This window comes from Stegostoma tigrinum, chromosome 42 (genome assembly GCF_030684315.1).
Source record: "Stegostoma tigrinum isolate sSteTig4 chromosome 42, sSteTig4.hap1, whole genome shotgun sequence".
Lineage (NCBI taxonomy): Eukaryota > Metazoa > Chordata > Chondrichthyes > Orectolobiformes > Stegostomatidae > Stegostoma > Stegostoma tigrinum.
The window spans coordinates 7,806,602-7,823,544 of NC_081395.1; the positions used below are offsets into that span (position 1 = coordinate 7,806,602).

Consider the following 16,943-nt stretch of genomic DNA (forward strand, 5'->3'; position numbering starts at 1 on the left):
GTGAATATGTGTGATAGAGAGAGAATGCGAATCTACCCAAAACGCATTCAGCAAAATTATTAGTACCCATTCCCCGACAAATAGGACAGTTTATGACCCTCCTCTCTTCACTAATGTGGTCCCCCTCACTTATGCTGTCCCTATTTTTCCTTGCTCTTTCCTTCTGAATTTCTTTGTCTCTGTGTCTCTTTCGCTGTTTCCGTCCCTCTCTGTTTTTGATCCCCTCATGTGTCCTATCTCATCCCTCCCTCCCTATGCACCCCCTCCCCGTCTCTTTCTCTCTTTCTCTCTCTCTCCCTCCCCATTCTGTGTCAATCCTTTGCAATAGGGACAGGAGGCTGAGATCTCCAGGAATTCTGCGTGTTAAATTATTGGGTTGGAAAATGACTAATGAGGACTTTTAACATGCCATCTGATTCAAATCACTAACTGAGGTGTCTAATTAATTATTCAGAACAAGGATATCAACATGTCATAGTTTTAGAGAGACTGAGGTCTGGGTTTTACAGGTTCTGCTCAGAAATGAGGCTTCTTTTTAAAAACAATGTTTTATATTCCTCCTGTTTTCTGAAGGCATAGGATCTCACAGGGTAATGAGTTCTGCAGACATCATTTCCTTGGGGTACAAGTTCCCTGGGCATTGATTCTCACTGGGATATGGGTTTCTCACACACTGAATTTCACTTGGAATTGCGGTTCTCTCACACTGACTCAAACTGGGCTATGGGGTCAACACGCACTAACCCTCACGGGTATGGGGTCTCTCTCTCTCTCTCTCTCTCTCTCACACACACACACACACACTCACACACTCACACACACACACACAGAGACACAAGTGCACTTACGTACACTCTCTCTCACACACAAACACACTCTCGCACATGCACATGCACACACTCTCTTACACACACTTTCTAAAGCACACGTGCACACGCACTTACACACATACCCACACTCTCTCTCACAAATGCGCGCGTGCTCTGATGCATGCACAGTCTCACTCTCTTACTTACACTCACATATACACACTTACTCACATACACAGTCCCTCACACACACATGCACATGCACACACTCACACTCACACTTTCTCCTTGGTATGGGTTTGAGGCACATTTCTCATGGACTACACCGATTGCTCTTCTGGCTGCAGTGTTCGAAGACAATGATACAGCTCAGAGGTAGGACATTCAGCCCATCTTGCTCATGCTTGGCATGTGCAATCTAACCAGTGGGCACAGCACAGAGAAGTGAGTAGGATTGGACAGCAAGTGTTTTTATTCTTATCCTAGCTTGTCCAACCAGAAGTGGCAATCCTGGGGCAAGGAGTGGGTTCGCAAGGTTCCAAAAGGGAACCTGACAGCGTCTTCAGTTCAGTTTGAATTTCTCTCTCAAGTGGTGATCTGTCTTCTGAGGGAGAATATTTCTTGGAACGCTTGCTTTGAGGAAGTCCCAAGCCTGTAAGATTCTTTTTTTATGGGTTACTGCCCCTAGGATGTGAAATTATATGGTTATTAATATACATCTTGTGTTTCTTCAACCCACAGCTATCTTTCCAGCGCAAAGTGGGGATCATGTACTGTAAAGCAGGACAGAGCACAGAGGAAGAGATGTACAACAATGAAACCGCTGGTCCAGCCTTTGATGAGTTCCTTGACCTCCTGGGCCAGAGGGTGAAACTGAAGGGCTTTGAGAAATATCGAGCTCAGCTGGACAACAAGAGTAAGTAGAGTGTGATACCAGCGGAACAATGAGGGAGGGAGGAGGGGAGTGGAGCGGGGTGCATCTCCTTCCTTTGGATCTGTGCTGGATGGGAGGATTTGTAATCTAAATCCCAACTCACTTTAAAGTAGTGTGTTCAAGAAGGTAATAATATTAAATAGCAAGGAACAATAACACAATGACGCCAGATACAGAACAAACTGAAAGAAGAATGGAAAGTAAAGTTCCCTTAAAACCATCCCCATCAACCACTCCCGAGACAGGAAAAGGACAGGGTTAAATTGCAGGGCAAAGCTCCCTCCGCTGTTTGAACTAAAAATGAACTGCATGTAAAGTTCCTTCTGCATTGTCCTCATCAAACACGTCCAGGACAGGGATAACACAGGTTAGATACAGAGTAAAATGTCCTCTACACTATCTCCATCATGCAGTCCGGGGACTGGGACTGCATGGGGTTAGATACAGAATAAAGATACATCAGTGCAAGGGCTGATTGGTGAGTAGATGCTAAGTCTTTGTTTATTTAATTCCTAAGTTTATTTCTGCTAAGTCAATTTATGGGCTAATAAATAGATGCGGTGCATCCTCAAGTCCATGGATAGCACCCTTGAGGTATGCTGGACAACCACATGTGCAGGAAGTGATGTCAGCTTTAGTAACTTGAGCTGCAGATTTCAGAGCAGGCATCAAGAGCCAAGTCCAATACAGCATGCCTGACTTAATAGATATATGGGTGTGTGGATAGGAAGTGGAGAAGGAGGAACAGGGCAAAGGCTGGGAAAGCAATAGCGATAAGGGATTCAGCTGGCACAGTTACAGGCCAGCCTTTCTGCGCCTGCAAATGTGACCACTGTTGTTGCTGAACAGTTGAGTGGAGAGGCTGAACAGTTAGCGGGTTGTGGCTCATATGCATAGACAAAGAGGGATGAGGTTTTGCAGGGAGAGAAACTAGAAAGCAGGGCCCAAAAAATGGGGGTAATCTCTGCATTATTCTTGATACCGTGTGCCACTGAGTCCAGAAATCGGAGGATAAAGCAGATGAATGCATAGCTGGAGAGGTAGTACAGTAGTGATGGCCTTAGATTTCTGGACATTGGGACTGGTTATTGAGGAGTTGAAACCTGTACAAACCACAGCTGGGACCTGTGTACTTTTGGGGTGGTTTGCAGGTGTTGGGAAAGTTTTGAACCAACTTGGCAGGAAATGGTAACTCGGAGATGACATTAGACGGAAAGAAAACGAAACGTGCAAGGAATTGGGAGAGATAGATGTCACCACAGTAAGAAAATAAAGCTCCAGGCATGAGGTAGGAGGGAATGCCACAAGTGCAAAAGAAATTAAGTTTCAGTGACACTTTAGAAATTACTGCTTCAGCTTCAACTGGAATTTTTAATCCAGTTCTGAGCACCACATTTCCGAGGGCTGTAGAGAGTCTGCCGTAAAGATTTATTAGAATGTTTCCAAGGATGAAGAATTTAATTTATGAGGTTAGATGCAAAAATCTGGGACTGGTTCTCCCTGAAGAAGTGAAGGTTGGGAGGTAGTTTAATAGAAGGGTTTAAAATCATGAATGGCCCAGATGTGGAGGATGGGGAGAAACTGTTCACATTGTCTGAAGGTTGAGAACCAGAAGACACTTAAAGTGCAGAGCTAATGAAGCAAAAATGACGTGAGGAAAATCCTTACTTAATCAACAAATGTTTCAGATCTGGGATATGCAGGTGGAGAGTGTGATGGAAGCAGATGTAATTGTGGCTTTCAAAAGGGAATTGAAAAAATAACGAGAGAAAACCATTGTGGGGCTACAGAGGTTCAAACAAAACGGGGAGTGGGACAAGGCGCACTGTTGTGTGCAGGGAAATGACAAGAGATAAATAACCTCCTGCAACATAACTCCATTCAAAGGAAATCAGATTTCAGAGAGCAGTTAAGTGTCTAGATTCACATGCAGACCAGATTGGGTAAGGATGGCAGAAACCCTTTTTCTTCAGGACATTAGTGAAACTGACGGATTTTTACAATTACTGATGACGTGATCATGATCATCATTGCTTGAGGGTTGCCAGCTTCTGTGGAACCCGGTGCAAGCCAGGAAGGGGGCACAGTACAAGAGAGTAGGAGTGGAGTAGGAGCAGACTGGACCGAGGGTCTAAAAGCTTCCTCTCCTCTTGCAGCGGACTCCACGGGTACTCATTCGCTCTACACCACGTACCAGGAGTATGAGATTATGTTCCACGTGTCAACTATGCTTCCGTATACTGCCAACAATAGCCAACAGGTACGTACTGCTTTGGTCTGTACCTATAGCCCTCTGTTGGGCAGTCTTCACAGACACTGCTTTCAGTAGCCATTAGACAGCTTAGTTTTATTAATGAACCCATTAGGGTAAAAGGTAATAACCTGCTCACATCTGGACCATCACACACCCCCTGTATAGACCAGACCTGATAATTGAGGATTAGACCACCTTCCTCTTCTCACTCAGTCTGACATCAGCAGTGAACTCTCCCAGGGCAAATACAGCATTGGGTTAGATACAGAGTAAAGCTTCCTCTACACTGTCCCTCATCAAACACTCTGAGGACAGGGACAGCTTGGAATTAGATGCAGAGTAAAGCACCTTCAAACACTCTCATACAGGTACAGAAAGGAGTTAGACACAAAGTAAATCTTCTTCTATTCTTAAACTGTAAAAAAAACCTCTATTCTGTGAGATAGTAAGAACTGCTGATGCTGAAGTCTAAGATGACACAGTTCCTCCACCTCTCTCTATTTATTTCGGAGCCCCCTTCCCCTCACCCATTTCTGAAGAAGGGTCCAAACCCAAATTGTCAGCTTTCCTGCTCCCCTTACGCTGCCTGGCCTGCTGTGTTCCTCCAGCTCCACACTGTTACCTCTATACTGTCCCCATCAAACACTCCAAGGACCGTGACAGCATGAGCTTAGATACAGAGGAAAGCTCCTTGTTCAAATGCTGTAAGCACACTGGCATTGGAAGAAAAGTTTCAGCAAATAACCTAATGAAGCCTGACATTTGAGCTTTTGTGGGAAAGCTATGTTCTGTTCAAGTAAATTGCTTTAGAGCGCATAACTATTTGCTTTTCTACATCTGCCTTTATTTTGTAATTCTAGCTTTTAAGAAAGCGTCACATTGGCAACGATATAGTCACCATCGTCTTCCAGGAGCCCAGAGCTGGCCCGTTCACACCAAAAACCATCCGATCGCACTTCCAACATGTCTTCCTAGTGGTACAAGTTCACGATCCCTGCACTGACGATGTGTCATACAGGTAAGTAGGTACACTGATCTCACAGGTTCGTAGATACAGGCCTCCTGTGAGTACCCGAACACAGGCTTCCTGGAGATCATTTAAGGATAGGCCTCTTGCAGGCACCTGGAGCCAAGGGCTTTGGTCTGCTCTTGAGAACATATGAACAATTCCAGTCAATTGACCTTCTGGTTCATCCAGCATGTGTCATATCTAATTGTGATATACTTTGTGTACCAATATATATTTTCCGCACAAAATCATAGATTCAAATTGTGCTGGGATCTGTAGTGATTATAACAAGGCCGGCAAGATTGAGCCTCATAGAATATGAGTCCCAAATTAGCTTGTTAACCTGGTCCAATCAGGGAGCCCTGGCTGACAGATATAAACAGGAGTTTCAGAGACATTGATGCTTCGGTAGCTGACTTTGAATGAGGCAGTATTAAATTAAAGGACTGCTCGTGTGTAAATAAAACATGACTTGGTGACTGATAATGACCTCTATGGTGTTGCTTCAGGATCCATAACATGAGAGGGCAGCCAGGGTGTTAGAATACTATCTCACCCAAAAGGTGGCACCGCTAAAAATAGTGTATTGGAACTGTCTTGAATCCAATGTCAGTGTGGTGCTCCCCACTGCATCCAGCTAACACAGAGGCTAAAAGGCTCTACGATAGAGCAAGGCAAAGGGCAACTCCGAAATGAAGGTAGAGTGAGAGCTGAGATCCATATTTCTGGAGTGCTGACTGTTAGAGGATAGTAGTGAGTGAGTGGCACACAGTTGGAGATGCTACCTTTTGGGTGAGAAGTCAAACCAAAGCTTCTATCAAAGATCTCACAGTCACTATTTCATCGAAAACAGTGGGCAGTCCTGGGCTAAACATGTCCTTCAACCGATAAATGATTTGGTCATGTATCATATAACTATCTTTGGCACTATGCTAAGCATGAATTAGCTGTTGTGTGAACTAAGTAACAAGTGTTTCTAAAATTAAACATTTCTAACTGTTTGTAGAGGAATATCCGATGTCCAGAGGTTGTGAAATAGGTGGAATATACACATTCTTACTTCTTCTTTCCAGTGTTGCAGTCACCCGATCGAAAGATATTCCTGAGTTTGGGCCCTTTTTCCAGAAGGGGGTGACCTTCCCTAAATCGGCCAACTTCCGGGACTTTTTGCTTGCCAAAGTCGTCAATGCTGAGAACGCGGCAGAGAAGTCGGAGAAGTTCCATGCCATGGCCACGAGAACGCGGCAGGAGTACCTCAAGGACCTAGCGGATAACTATGTCACCACAGCTACCCTGGACTCTTCCTCATCCAAACTGGCAGCCATCATCTCGCTGCCTACCAAGAAGAAGGAGAAGTTGAAGTTGAACCGGGCCCCCGAGATGCACAGTGCCGGCGCTCTGGTCTGGAGTGTTACTGCCCGCCTGACGCATACCCCTGAGGAAGCTGAGTGCGTCCTGGGAATCTCCAATGAGTTTGTTGTGCTGCTTGATCAGAAGCTGCGAGTGGTTGTGTGGAATTGCTCCTGCCGGGATGTGATTGGTTGGACCTTATCTCCTGGGACCATTATAATTTATTACGAGCGAGGAGAATTCGTGATGATTAAGACTTTGGAAAGCCAGCCAGATGACATCACTGAAATTGTTCAACGGCTGGAGGTAAGTGTGGGAAGAGACTGCGAGATGTGCACTGCCACAGTAACTGCCAGCATGCTGCCCAAAACATGAGCTGGGGGCTCGTCCCTGTGCCAAGAGGCAGGAGACACCTTGTATTTCCCTATGCATTATTCAAGCTGATAAAATAAAGCAATTGATAAATCAGGCAAACCAACCCAACCCATCCGGCCAGCTAACTATTGCCATGCCCAATAACCTGACCAACACCAATCACCACACTGCACCTCATCAATTGACCAAACAACTAGCCAACTGCAATCCAGCTATCTGAACCATTCACTAATGCAACAACTGACCCAACCTAAACACAGCAACCTAACTGACCTGAACAACAGAATGCAACTCGCCCACCAATCTATCAAGCAAACAATCTTTCAACTTACTCACTCAAGTCCAGCCACCTACCAATTCAACTCATCCCACTGATTAATCAAATTACCCAACTCTGACCAATGTCCAAACATCCTCTCAACCCAATCAATCTAGTCCAACCGCACATCCCATTAATCCGACCTCCTCCTTACTGATAAATCTATACCCAGTGGTGCTCTTTAAGCAATTCTTAAGAGATGCCACGTGACAGTTGCTTGGAATGTGTTAAAGGTGATAACCATCGCTCTCCCCACGCCAGAAATACCAGCTGCAATTGAAAAGTGGCTGGACTGGGACAAGAGTTAATGGGGCAGTTTTCTTTTCAATGACTTGAGAGGAAGACCACGCATATTAAGTGGTTTTTAGCCAGGGAAACAGATTGTAGGTCCTAGTTGGCATGTTGGGTAGCCAATGACCAGATCTTTGAGGCAAAATGCTAACTCTCATCGGCAAGTAGTAGCTGAGTGTCGTGCATGGTAAACATTACAATCAAAGCCCAAATGGGGTTTACGTTGTGGTGGTGCTTTGTGCACATTTGGCCAGGGGCATGAGTCTGTCAAAAATACACAAACCTGATACCTCCGGTGAAAACAACATAAGACCAAGCTTGTCCACCTGTGGCACTGGCTGGAGCCTTCGTGTTGACAGCTCAGGCTAAAGAGCCTACTGGTGCTAAGTTTCCAGTCACTCTGTTCTGTTTGGATAATCTGTAGTGTCCAACACTTTTAATTGTCATAATGTTGTTATGTGTGTATTGTCTTGTGTTCATCATACAGCCACTGAAATGTTGAAAGAATGATTCAGTTAGGTCATTTCGTCGATTGCAACACTGAGCCAGGGGAGCAGGGAACCTCGTCCCTGGTCTGTCCTGACGTTGCTAATCTTCACTGAGGCTGCAATACAGAATGAAATGTCCTCAGCTCTTCCTGGTGAGATTGGGTTGGAGAACCTGTCAGGTTTCCTGGCCTTTAGCATTCTCCAGCACCCACTTGCTGTAAGGGTGCCAGGCGTGGATGGGATTTGATTGCTGACCATTCAAGTAATGCTTGAGGAGACAACACATGGCTTTCTTAAGCCCACTGGGGTGAAATAAAGCAGGGCCAGGGAACCTGAAATCTAAAATGAAACTAGTGCCATTGGCTTCCGTCCTTTTCAGTTAATAATCCAATAGTGCTGTGAGAGCTGTCTTCCATTACTTCCTGTGCCATGCAGGAAGATCAGCAATACTTTAATATATGACAAAAATCATTGTAATAACATTTGTATAAGGTTAGTTGGATTTAGATATGAAGTCCATATTAATACAGACAAATAATGTAGATATTATATGATACCAACCCTTCCTGCATGCGAAGAAAGGGAAGCAGAATTTCATATAAAAAGGGAAACAGGAGGTTATGTAAGAGGGGAAGAATTTTTTTTAAAATTCTTGATCTCAAAGCGGAACCAGAAATCCACTGATGTGAATAGCTGTCCTAGGTTTTGTTCTTAAAGGGGCAGTGTCTTAAGGATGCTGTGTTGTGTACTTAGCCAGGCTTATTGTCCCTTGGTTATGCATCTGGAGACGAAGTGGAGCATCCCATTTAAATGTGACAGTCACAAGGTTGTGAGGAATGTTTACTTGCCTTTTACCCTTAGACACCAACAGACATTCTGTGCAATCCTGGAATTGCTAGGCTGAGTCTTGTGGCATTGCTCACGGTTGTCCCAAGAGCATTTGCTAATTTGCCCTGGCACTTTTCCTCGGGCAGTTCCTCCGGGAAGCCATGTTAACTGTAGTTGTAGTGAATTTGAGGTCAGTTTCACTTATTGGCATTAAATTGTTGTCTTTTGTTCCAAGAATAAAATAAGGCTTATTTTTCTTTCTTCTGTCGCCAAAGTGTGACATCTCCAGTTGTGCACCGACAGATGAACCATACAAACATAGAATCTCTAAAGTGTGGAAACAAGCCATTCGGCCTAACAAGTCCACACTGACTCTCTGAGAGACTCATCAACTGATGAGTTGAATTCTGCTAAATGTAGACTTTTAAAATATATAAATCGCAAACCATTCTTTCTGTTTATCAATACTGGAACGGCATTTGATTGTTGACTGTTGGAGAGGAGAACACTGATGAAGGAGATGATAACAGATATTCTGGTCCTGGTGTCCATCTCAAATGTTTACCAATGTCTCTTCATTCTTTTATAAATATCAATGGTGATTATAGAAATTGGCATGTTTGTGAGCTCTGAATCCTGAAGGCCAGAGAAAGGTTGTGTGAGATTTTCATTATGGTTTGAGTAAGTTGTCTAATATCGTTTAGGGAAGGAAGCTGCCATCCTTACCTGGTCTGGCCGATATGTGACTCCAGACCCACAGCAATGTGATTGCCTCTTAACTGCCCTCTGGGCAATTAAAGACGGGCAATGAATCCCATGAATGAATTTAAAAGAAGTTGTGGGGTTTGATTTTTCTTTTGAATGCACAGGACAGTGAAAGGCTTGGGACAGAGATTTCAAAAACGGACTCACTGACACTACAGAAATAGTAGGAACTGCAGATGCTGGAGAATCTGAGATAACAAGGTGTAGAGCTGGATGAACGCAGCAGGCCAAGCAGCGTCAGAGGAGCAGGAAAGCTGATGTTTCGGGCCTAGACCCGTCTTCAGAAATGGGGGAGGGAAAGGGAGTTCTGAAATAAATAGGGAGGAAAGGAGGGGTAGATAGAAAATGGATGGAGAAGAAGATAGGTGGAGAGGAGACAGACAAGTCAAAGAGGTGGGGATGGAGCCAGTAAAGGTGAGTGTAGGTGGGGAGGTAGGGAGGAGATAGGTCAGCCCAGGGAGGACAGACAGGTCAGGGGGCTGGGTTGAGGTCAGTAGGTACGAGTTGAAGGTGGGGCTTGAGGTGGGAGGAGGGGATAGGTGGGAGGAAGGACAGGTTAGGGAGGCAGGGACAAGCTGGGCTGGTTTTGGGATGCGGTGGGGGAAGGGGAGATTTTGAGGCTTGTCAAGTTCTCATTGATACCATTGGGCTGCGGGGTTTCCAAATGGAATATGAGTTGCTGTTCCTGTAACCGTTGGGTGACATCGTAGTGGCACTGCAGGAGGCCCAGGATGGACATGTTGTCTGAGGAGTTGAGGGGGAGTTAAAATGGTTCGCGACTGGGAGGTGCAGTTGTTTAGTGCAAACTGAGCTTAGGTGTTCTGCAAAGTGGTCCCCAAACCTCCGCTTGCTTTCCCCGATGTAGAGGAGGCCACAACGGGAACAATGGATGCAGTATACCTCATTGGCAGATGTGCAGGTGAACATCTGCTTGATGTGGAAAGCCTTCTTAGGGCCTGGGATGGGGCTGAGGGGGGAAGTGTGGGGGCAAGTGTAGCACTTCTTGCGGTTGCAGGGAAAAGTGCTGGGTGTGGTGGGCCTGGAGGGGGGAGTGGAGCAGACAAGGGAGTCACAGAGAGAGGGTGTGGGAGGGATTTCCAGAATTTAGGGCCTCTAAGACTGAGGTTCTTCAAAATTGAAAACGTGCCAGATATCTTGAAAGGTTGGGGTAAATTAAAAATGTCAGAGGGAGGCGAGACCATACAGGGATTTGAAGACAACAATGAAAGTCTTAAATTATGGCATTGCTAAACTGTTGTTTTTTAAATTGCAGTTCTCCAGTACTTTTCATAAGCTCAGGGCTCCTCGGAGACTTTTCATCCAACTTAGTACCTTGTGAAGTTTAGTTGTGGAATTACTGTAGCAATGTAGAAAAGTTTCAGATTTTCTTTATGTTGCATCCTTTCTGAAAGACAGCATTTTTGACAATGCAGAGAGATAGTGCGCTCTCTCCATCCCTGTATTCTTCTGTCATTTTTCCTCCACCTCTGTCCTCATTGTCTCTCTCATAACCCATTCAACTGTTTCTGTCCACTGACTCTGTTCACGCATTCTCTTTCTCCTCCCTTCCTCATTCCTGTCTTCTCCATACTTGTTTTCTCTTTATCCATACTCCCACTTTCTTCTTGTCCTCTCTATCTGCCTTCCATCCATTATAATTCTTTCCATGCTTATTCATCTTCACGTGCTTCTCTTCTCTTTTTCCTTTCTCTTTCCATCTCCCTATCTCTTGATTCTCAATTTTTCCTTTTCTTTCTTGTCTTATCTTTCCATTCCCAATCCCTGTTACTTTGTGCCGTTCCCAGCCCTTGTTACTTTGTGCCGTTCCCAGCCCTTGTTACTTTGTGCCGTTCCCAGCCCTTGTTACTTTGTGCCGTTCCCAGCCCTTGTTACTTTGTGCCGTTCCCAGCCCTTGTTACTTTGTGCCGTTCCCAGCCCTTGTTACTTTGTGCCGTTCCCAGCCCTTGTTACTTTGTGCCGTTCCCAGCCCTTGTTACTTTGTGCCGTTCCCAGCCCTTGTTACTTTGTGCCGTTCCCAGCCCTTGTTACTTTGTGCCGTTCCCAGCCCTTGTTACTTTGTGCCGTTCCCAGCCCTTGTTACTTTGTGCCGTTCCCAGCCCTTGTTACTTTGTGCCGTTCCCAGCCCTTGTTACTTTGTGCCGTTCCCAGCCCTTGTTACTTTGTGCCGTTCCCAGCCCTTGTTACTTTGTGCCGTTCCCAGCCCTTGTTACTTTGTGCCGTTCCCAGCCCTTGTTACTTTGTGCCGTTCCCAGCCCTTGTTACTTTGTGCCGTTCCCAGCCCTTGTTACTTTGTGCCGTTCCCAGCCCTTGTTACTTTGTGCCGTTCCCAGCCCTTGTTACTTTGTGCCGTTCCCAGCCCTTGTTACTTTGTGCCGTTCCCAGCCCTTGTTACTTTGTGCCGTTCCCAGCCCTTGTTACTTTGTGCCGTTCCCAGCCCTTGTTACTTTGTGCCGTTCCCAGCCCTTGTTACTTTGTGCCGTTCCCAGCCCTTGTTACTTTGTGCCGTTCCCAGCCCTTGTTACTTTGTGCCGTTCCCAGCCCTTGTTACTTTGTGCCGTTCCCAGCCCTTGTTACTTTGTGCCGTTCCCAGCCCTTGTTACTTTGTGCCGTTCCCAGCCCTTGTTACTTTGTGCCGTTCCCAGCCCTTGTTACTTTGTGCCGTTCCCAGCCCTTGTTACTTTGTGCCGTTCCCAGCCCTTGTTACTTTGTGCCGTTCCCAGCCCTTGTTACTTTGTGCCGTTCCCAGCCCTTGTTACTTTGTGCCGTTCCCAGCCCTTGTTACTTTGTGCCGTTCCCAGCCCTTGTTACTTTGTGCCGTTCCCAGCCCTTGTTACTTTGTGCCGTTCCCAGCCCTTGTTACTTTGTGCCGTTCCCAGTCCCTGTTACTTTGTGACTTAAATATTTTAAATCCCTTGCGTTGATGCCCAGGATTCCATCTGTGTTTTTATGGTTCTTAATCATTTGCAGTGCTGCTTCTAATGTATTGAGAAGTGGAGCCTTAACTAAGATATAAACTCATTTCTTTTTGTCAATTCCTCCATCTTACTGACTTTATTTTCTAGCTTCTTTTATTCCTCAGTGTTATCTTCCATACCTTCTATTACCTACACATTGGACTAACCCTGACACTATCATTTTAACCTCAGGCAGTGAGAATCCATTATCGTGTCAGTAATGGTGAGAGGGTTTGTGGGTCATGTTAATAGGACATAACATACTATCACTGTCTCAAATCAGACTCTTCGCACAGTGACCAACAACCCCAGGAAGCTGTTTCAAACATACGTAGGTCCTTGGTTAGACCACACTTACAGCCTTGTTAAAACAGTTCCGGTTTCCATCTTACACAGTTGGCATAAAGGCATCCGGGAATGTGCAAAACAAATTTACAAAGATAATATACTGTCAGCTCTCAATTCTGGTAACAGCAAAGTGTGAACAGGCTGGGGTTCTTTCTCATGGAAAAGGGGCTGGTGAGGGATGACCTGATAAATGTCCTTAAGGCGATGAAAGGATTTGTTGGTGGAGATCTAGAGATTATGATTCCACTGATGGGGGAGACTGGAACTCAGGATCATAAGTTTAGGACCTTCAAAAACAAATTTAATGGGGGAATTAAGAAAAAACACCTTTATCTAGATATCAGCAAGAAAAGGGGGAATCTTCTGCCACAGGAAACAGTTGAGGCAAATAGAATCAATACGTTTAAAGTGTTGCTCTGGGAACATAAGACTATGCTGGTGAGGTGAGATAAAATAAGATAGGGAGTCTTGTTTGAAGCATAAACACCAAAATGGAGCAGCTGGGCCAAATGCTGTTATTCCATGCTGTACATTCAGATAATGAGGAGATGTGGGATAGGGTCTAATACACAGCGACAGCCCTAAGTTGAATGAGAGAGGCCCGAGAAATGACCTGGTCAGTTAACACCATTCTTTCTGAGCAGATGTTGCTGTTCATAGGGAAGTGCTGCAAGGCAGATAAACAATATATCGAAAAAGAAATAACATTTTTCAAATGGGAATTATCTGTTTTTACAAGGTGGCAGTCCTGTTGAGTCTCCTGTTCCTCATTAGGTGCATCTTCCCTAGGCTGGACGCAGCCTGTTTAAAACTTGGCCGGTCACCACCCCTTTAGCAATTTAGCTGAATTATCAGTCCTTTAATCAGCATTTGTGGGGTTGTTTGCGAACCTCTCTACAGAGCGGTACACAAAATATGAAGAGACACATTTTTCACTAACCTGCTAACTGTCTTTCCCTTTCGTTGTTTTCTGTGTTCCATAATAACAATACTAATACTGTATGGATTACTCTATGGTTGTGCTTTACTTGTTGAATGTCCATCCAATAGCCAGCCACTCAAGGAGTTGAACCTGTGTGTTGTTTGTGTGTAACGTAAAGTGACAGCTGCGTGCTGACTCTGCATATCGTTGGTCTGATGTCCTTCTCTGTAACCACTGGCTGAAATAAAATAATGAATAAATCGTGATTGTTGCATCTGCTGTGTAGCTTGCTGTCTTTTTTGCCTTGCGTTTTTCTCAATGCCGCTCTGCTTTCCTGCAGCCCTTTGCTCTTGTAATCGCATCACCGTAATGCGCGCTGTGGCTGACTACCTGGGACAGACATTTGATATTCTCAACCTCATGGCCTTACCCATGCCAGACCCACATCCCCACCCCGGGGCATGACTACATGGTGGTCCTTGATGCTGTCTCTTGCATGAGACATTAAAAATTCACAACTGCACCCTCCAGCAGACATAAAACATCTTCAGGTCACTGTTTCTAGGAAGAGTAGCAGGACCTCCCTCCCCTGGCTCCCCAACCCCTTTGGTGGCCTGCACTCAATGTTTATGCTTCATGCAATATCAGTGAGAAAAGTGCAGGAATTTTTTTTTGATCCTATATCTCACTGCAGTTTGAGGAATATGTGGAACAGCCTGTGTCTATGCCCAGCCAAAAAGGGCCCTGTTTCCTCAGGACAGACCACTGCTGGGGCAACGAGGACGAGACATAGTTTTAAATTCAAAGGCAGGCCACTTAGTTTAGCTTAAGACTTCCGAATACAAAGGGTGATTTTAGTGCGAAAATGTCTCACACAGAAACAGCGGATGCAGGCTGAATATATTTCAAATCTGACATTAAGTTTTAAAAAACACCGTTTTGTCAACTGAGGTTAATACAAATCAGCCACAATCTCATTGAATTGTGGTGGAACAGGCCCGAAGGACTGAATGGCTGTCCTTCCATTCCTGTCTTAAATTTTCGCAGTGAACATGTGATGTGATACCACAGCAGCAGGAGGCTGGACAGGAAGTGTCCACCTACACCAGAACTTTAATAGCAAGGCATAAACACTCATGGCTCCATAGTTAGCGGAATTTTAACTGTACCCTGGCCTTCCTGTCACCTTCAGTTTCCTACTTGCTCTGCCCATGATTTCATAAGAGGAAGTGAAGGTTAAAAGGAAAGGAGTGCTGGTGAGTAACTGAGCCTCCTATATTTCAACTGTGGAATTCCCCCATTCAGGAACCCCATCTCCTCTGTAGCTACATCCTCTATCGCTTCAGTAGTTAGTAGCAGAAGGCAAGTGACAACTGTGGATGCAGTGATATCCCAGAATAAAACGGCACTAATGAGAACCCTGAGTTGACCGTGGTTTACTTAACAGTTTCCAAAACACAATGAGCTAATTTGTTCTGATTTGAACATAGGATCAGACCAACAGGATATGTTATATTGTATAGGATTTACAGCATTGCTGTGCTGCTTCTGCATCTTCTTCCACCTTATTTCATATTTTATGTCAATAAGAAGTTATTTTCCTTTCTTTCTGATGTGCTCATCAAGGCGCTCTTCTAAGGATCTAAAATATTTCTTGATCAATTTGTTGGGTGTGAGTTCCATTCTCTCCATTCTTTCAGTAAAGAAGTTACTCTTTAATCTGTTTCAGAGATAGTAGGCACTGCTGATGCTGGAGGCTCTGAGATAACAAGGTGTGGTGCTAGATGAACACAGCAGGCCAGGCAGCATCAGAGGAGCCAGAAGGCTGACATTTTGGGCCGAGACCCATCTTCAGAAAATCTTTCTGAAGAAGGGCCTAGACCCTTCACGTCAGCCTTCCGGCTCCTCTGACGCTGCTTGGCCTGCTGTGTTCATCCAGCTCCACACCTTGTGCTCTTTAATCTGTCACTGGATTTATTAATAGTCATCTCATAGCCCCTAGCTATGCAATTCTCCCCTTTTAACCCACCTCTCCTATCTGATGAGTCCTAATCTACTCCTATTGAAGAGCTTCATCATTTTAAAGATCTTGCTCTCTTTCCCACTCAACCATAAACTCCTTGGATGGGTTTGAAAAGATATGTGCTGAGAGGCTGTTACCTGACTGGTTAGTCTATTTACCTAGAGTTTTGAGAAGGGATCTGCTGTGAAGGGCTGAGATGAGGAGAAGTCTTTTTAATCGGACAGGTGAATCTCTGGAATTCTCCACCCCAGAGGGCTGGTTGGACTGAAGTTCAGTATATTCAACACTGACATGGCTGAATGGTCGCTAAGGATGTCAAGGGGATAGTCCTGGGGAGGTGAAATTGAAGGAGATTAAATACGATCTGACTGAAGGATGGAGTAGTTTCTAGGGGCCTTGTGGTCTACTCCCACTGCTGTTGTTTTTCCTGGGCACAAAACCACTGGGCATCTGTAGCATTCCCTGATGGCTGTCCACCATTGTATTTTCAACAGGTCGTAACCACAGGATGTGAAACTGAAGATCTTGTCCTCCTCAGGAACAGTGTCCACCATCTGGGCTTTCAAACCAACGGAGAAGGAATTGTGACCCAGGTGGAGAAGAAAGGTTACGCTGACCTGAAGGGCCTGAAGCTTTACAGCCGGTTGGTCAGGATCTGCGACATTCCGGTGGTGTCCCTGTCCTACAAGGAGAGGGCTGAGTATCTGAGGAAAGCCAACAGCGTGAGGATAACCGTCATCCCACCTGACAGCAAGGGAAAGCCGAGAATGTAGGCATTCTGTCACAGCAGGACGGCGATAAATGAAGTTTGTCCTTGCTTTATTGGCTAGATCTAAATGCCATCAATGTGAGGAGACACTGGTCTGTGGAAAGAGAATGGGGTATGGGTGGATGTGGGAGGATGTAGGTGCAGAAGGTTGGGTAGGGTGAACATTTTGCGTGGATAAACCAGAAGTGTTTACTTGACCCCCTCTGATTTCTGTAGCCTCGGGGAGGGTACGCAGGAGAAGCCTGGGGAGAACCAAGTACTTAGAGAGGAGAATTGGGGTGTTATTGGAGTTTAGTAAAGCTGAAATTTTCCAGAATCTTCCATATTTTTCTATTTGCTGGATGACAATGCATATCTTCTAAGGGGGACAGGGTCTAGATGCTGTTGATGCTAATGAAAGCTATTAACAAGGAGGTAAGAACTGTTAACAGTGGGCTTGGAGATGCTTAACGAAGAGCAGAAGCTGTTAATGTGGTGTGAGAGC

The 16,943-nt window shown here is 45.2% G+C and overlaps 1 protein-coding gene across 11 annotated transcripts in view; it reads left to right on the forward strand.

The window, feature by feature from the left end:
* zmp:0000001168 (signal-induced proliferation-associated 1-like protein 2) overlaps window positions 1-16,943 on the forward strand; it is an 87,060-nt gene that overhangs the window by 51,919 nt on the left and 18,198 nt on the right. For all 11 annotated transcript variants that reach the window (XR_009443131.1, XM_048525089.2, XM_048525092.2 and 8 more), the window contains exons 5-9: window positions 1,551-1,725; window positions 3,900-4,003; window positions 4,858-5,015; window positions 6,080-6,662; window positions 16,185-16,459. Coding sequence is in view for 10 of the 11 variants with exons in the window: in XM_048525089.2 (XP_048381046.1) it covers window positions 1,551-1,725; window positions 3,900-4,003; window positions 4,858-5,015; window positions 6,080-6,662; window positions 16,185-16,459 (1,295 nt within the window). In the remaining variant the exon portion in view is untranslated. The remainder of the gene's footprint in view (window positions 1-1,550; window positions 1,726-3,899; window positions 4,004-4,857; window positions 5,016-6,079; window positions 6,663-16,184; window positions 16,460-16,943) is intronic.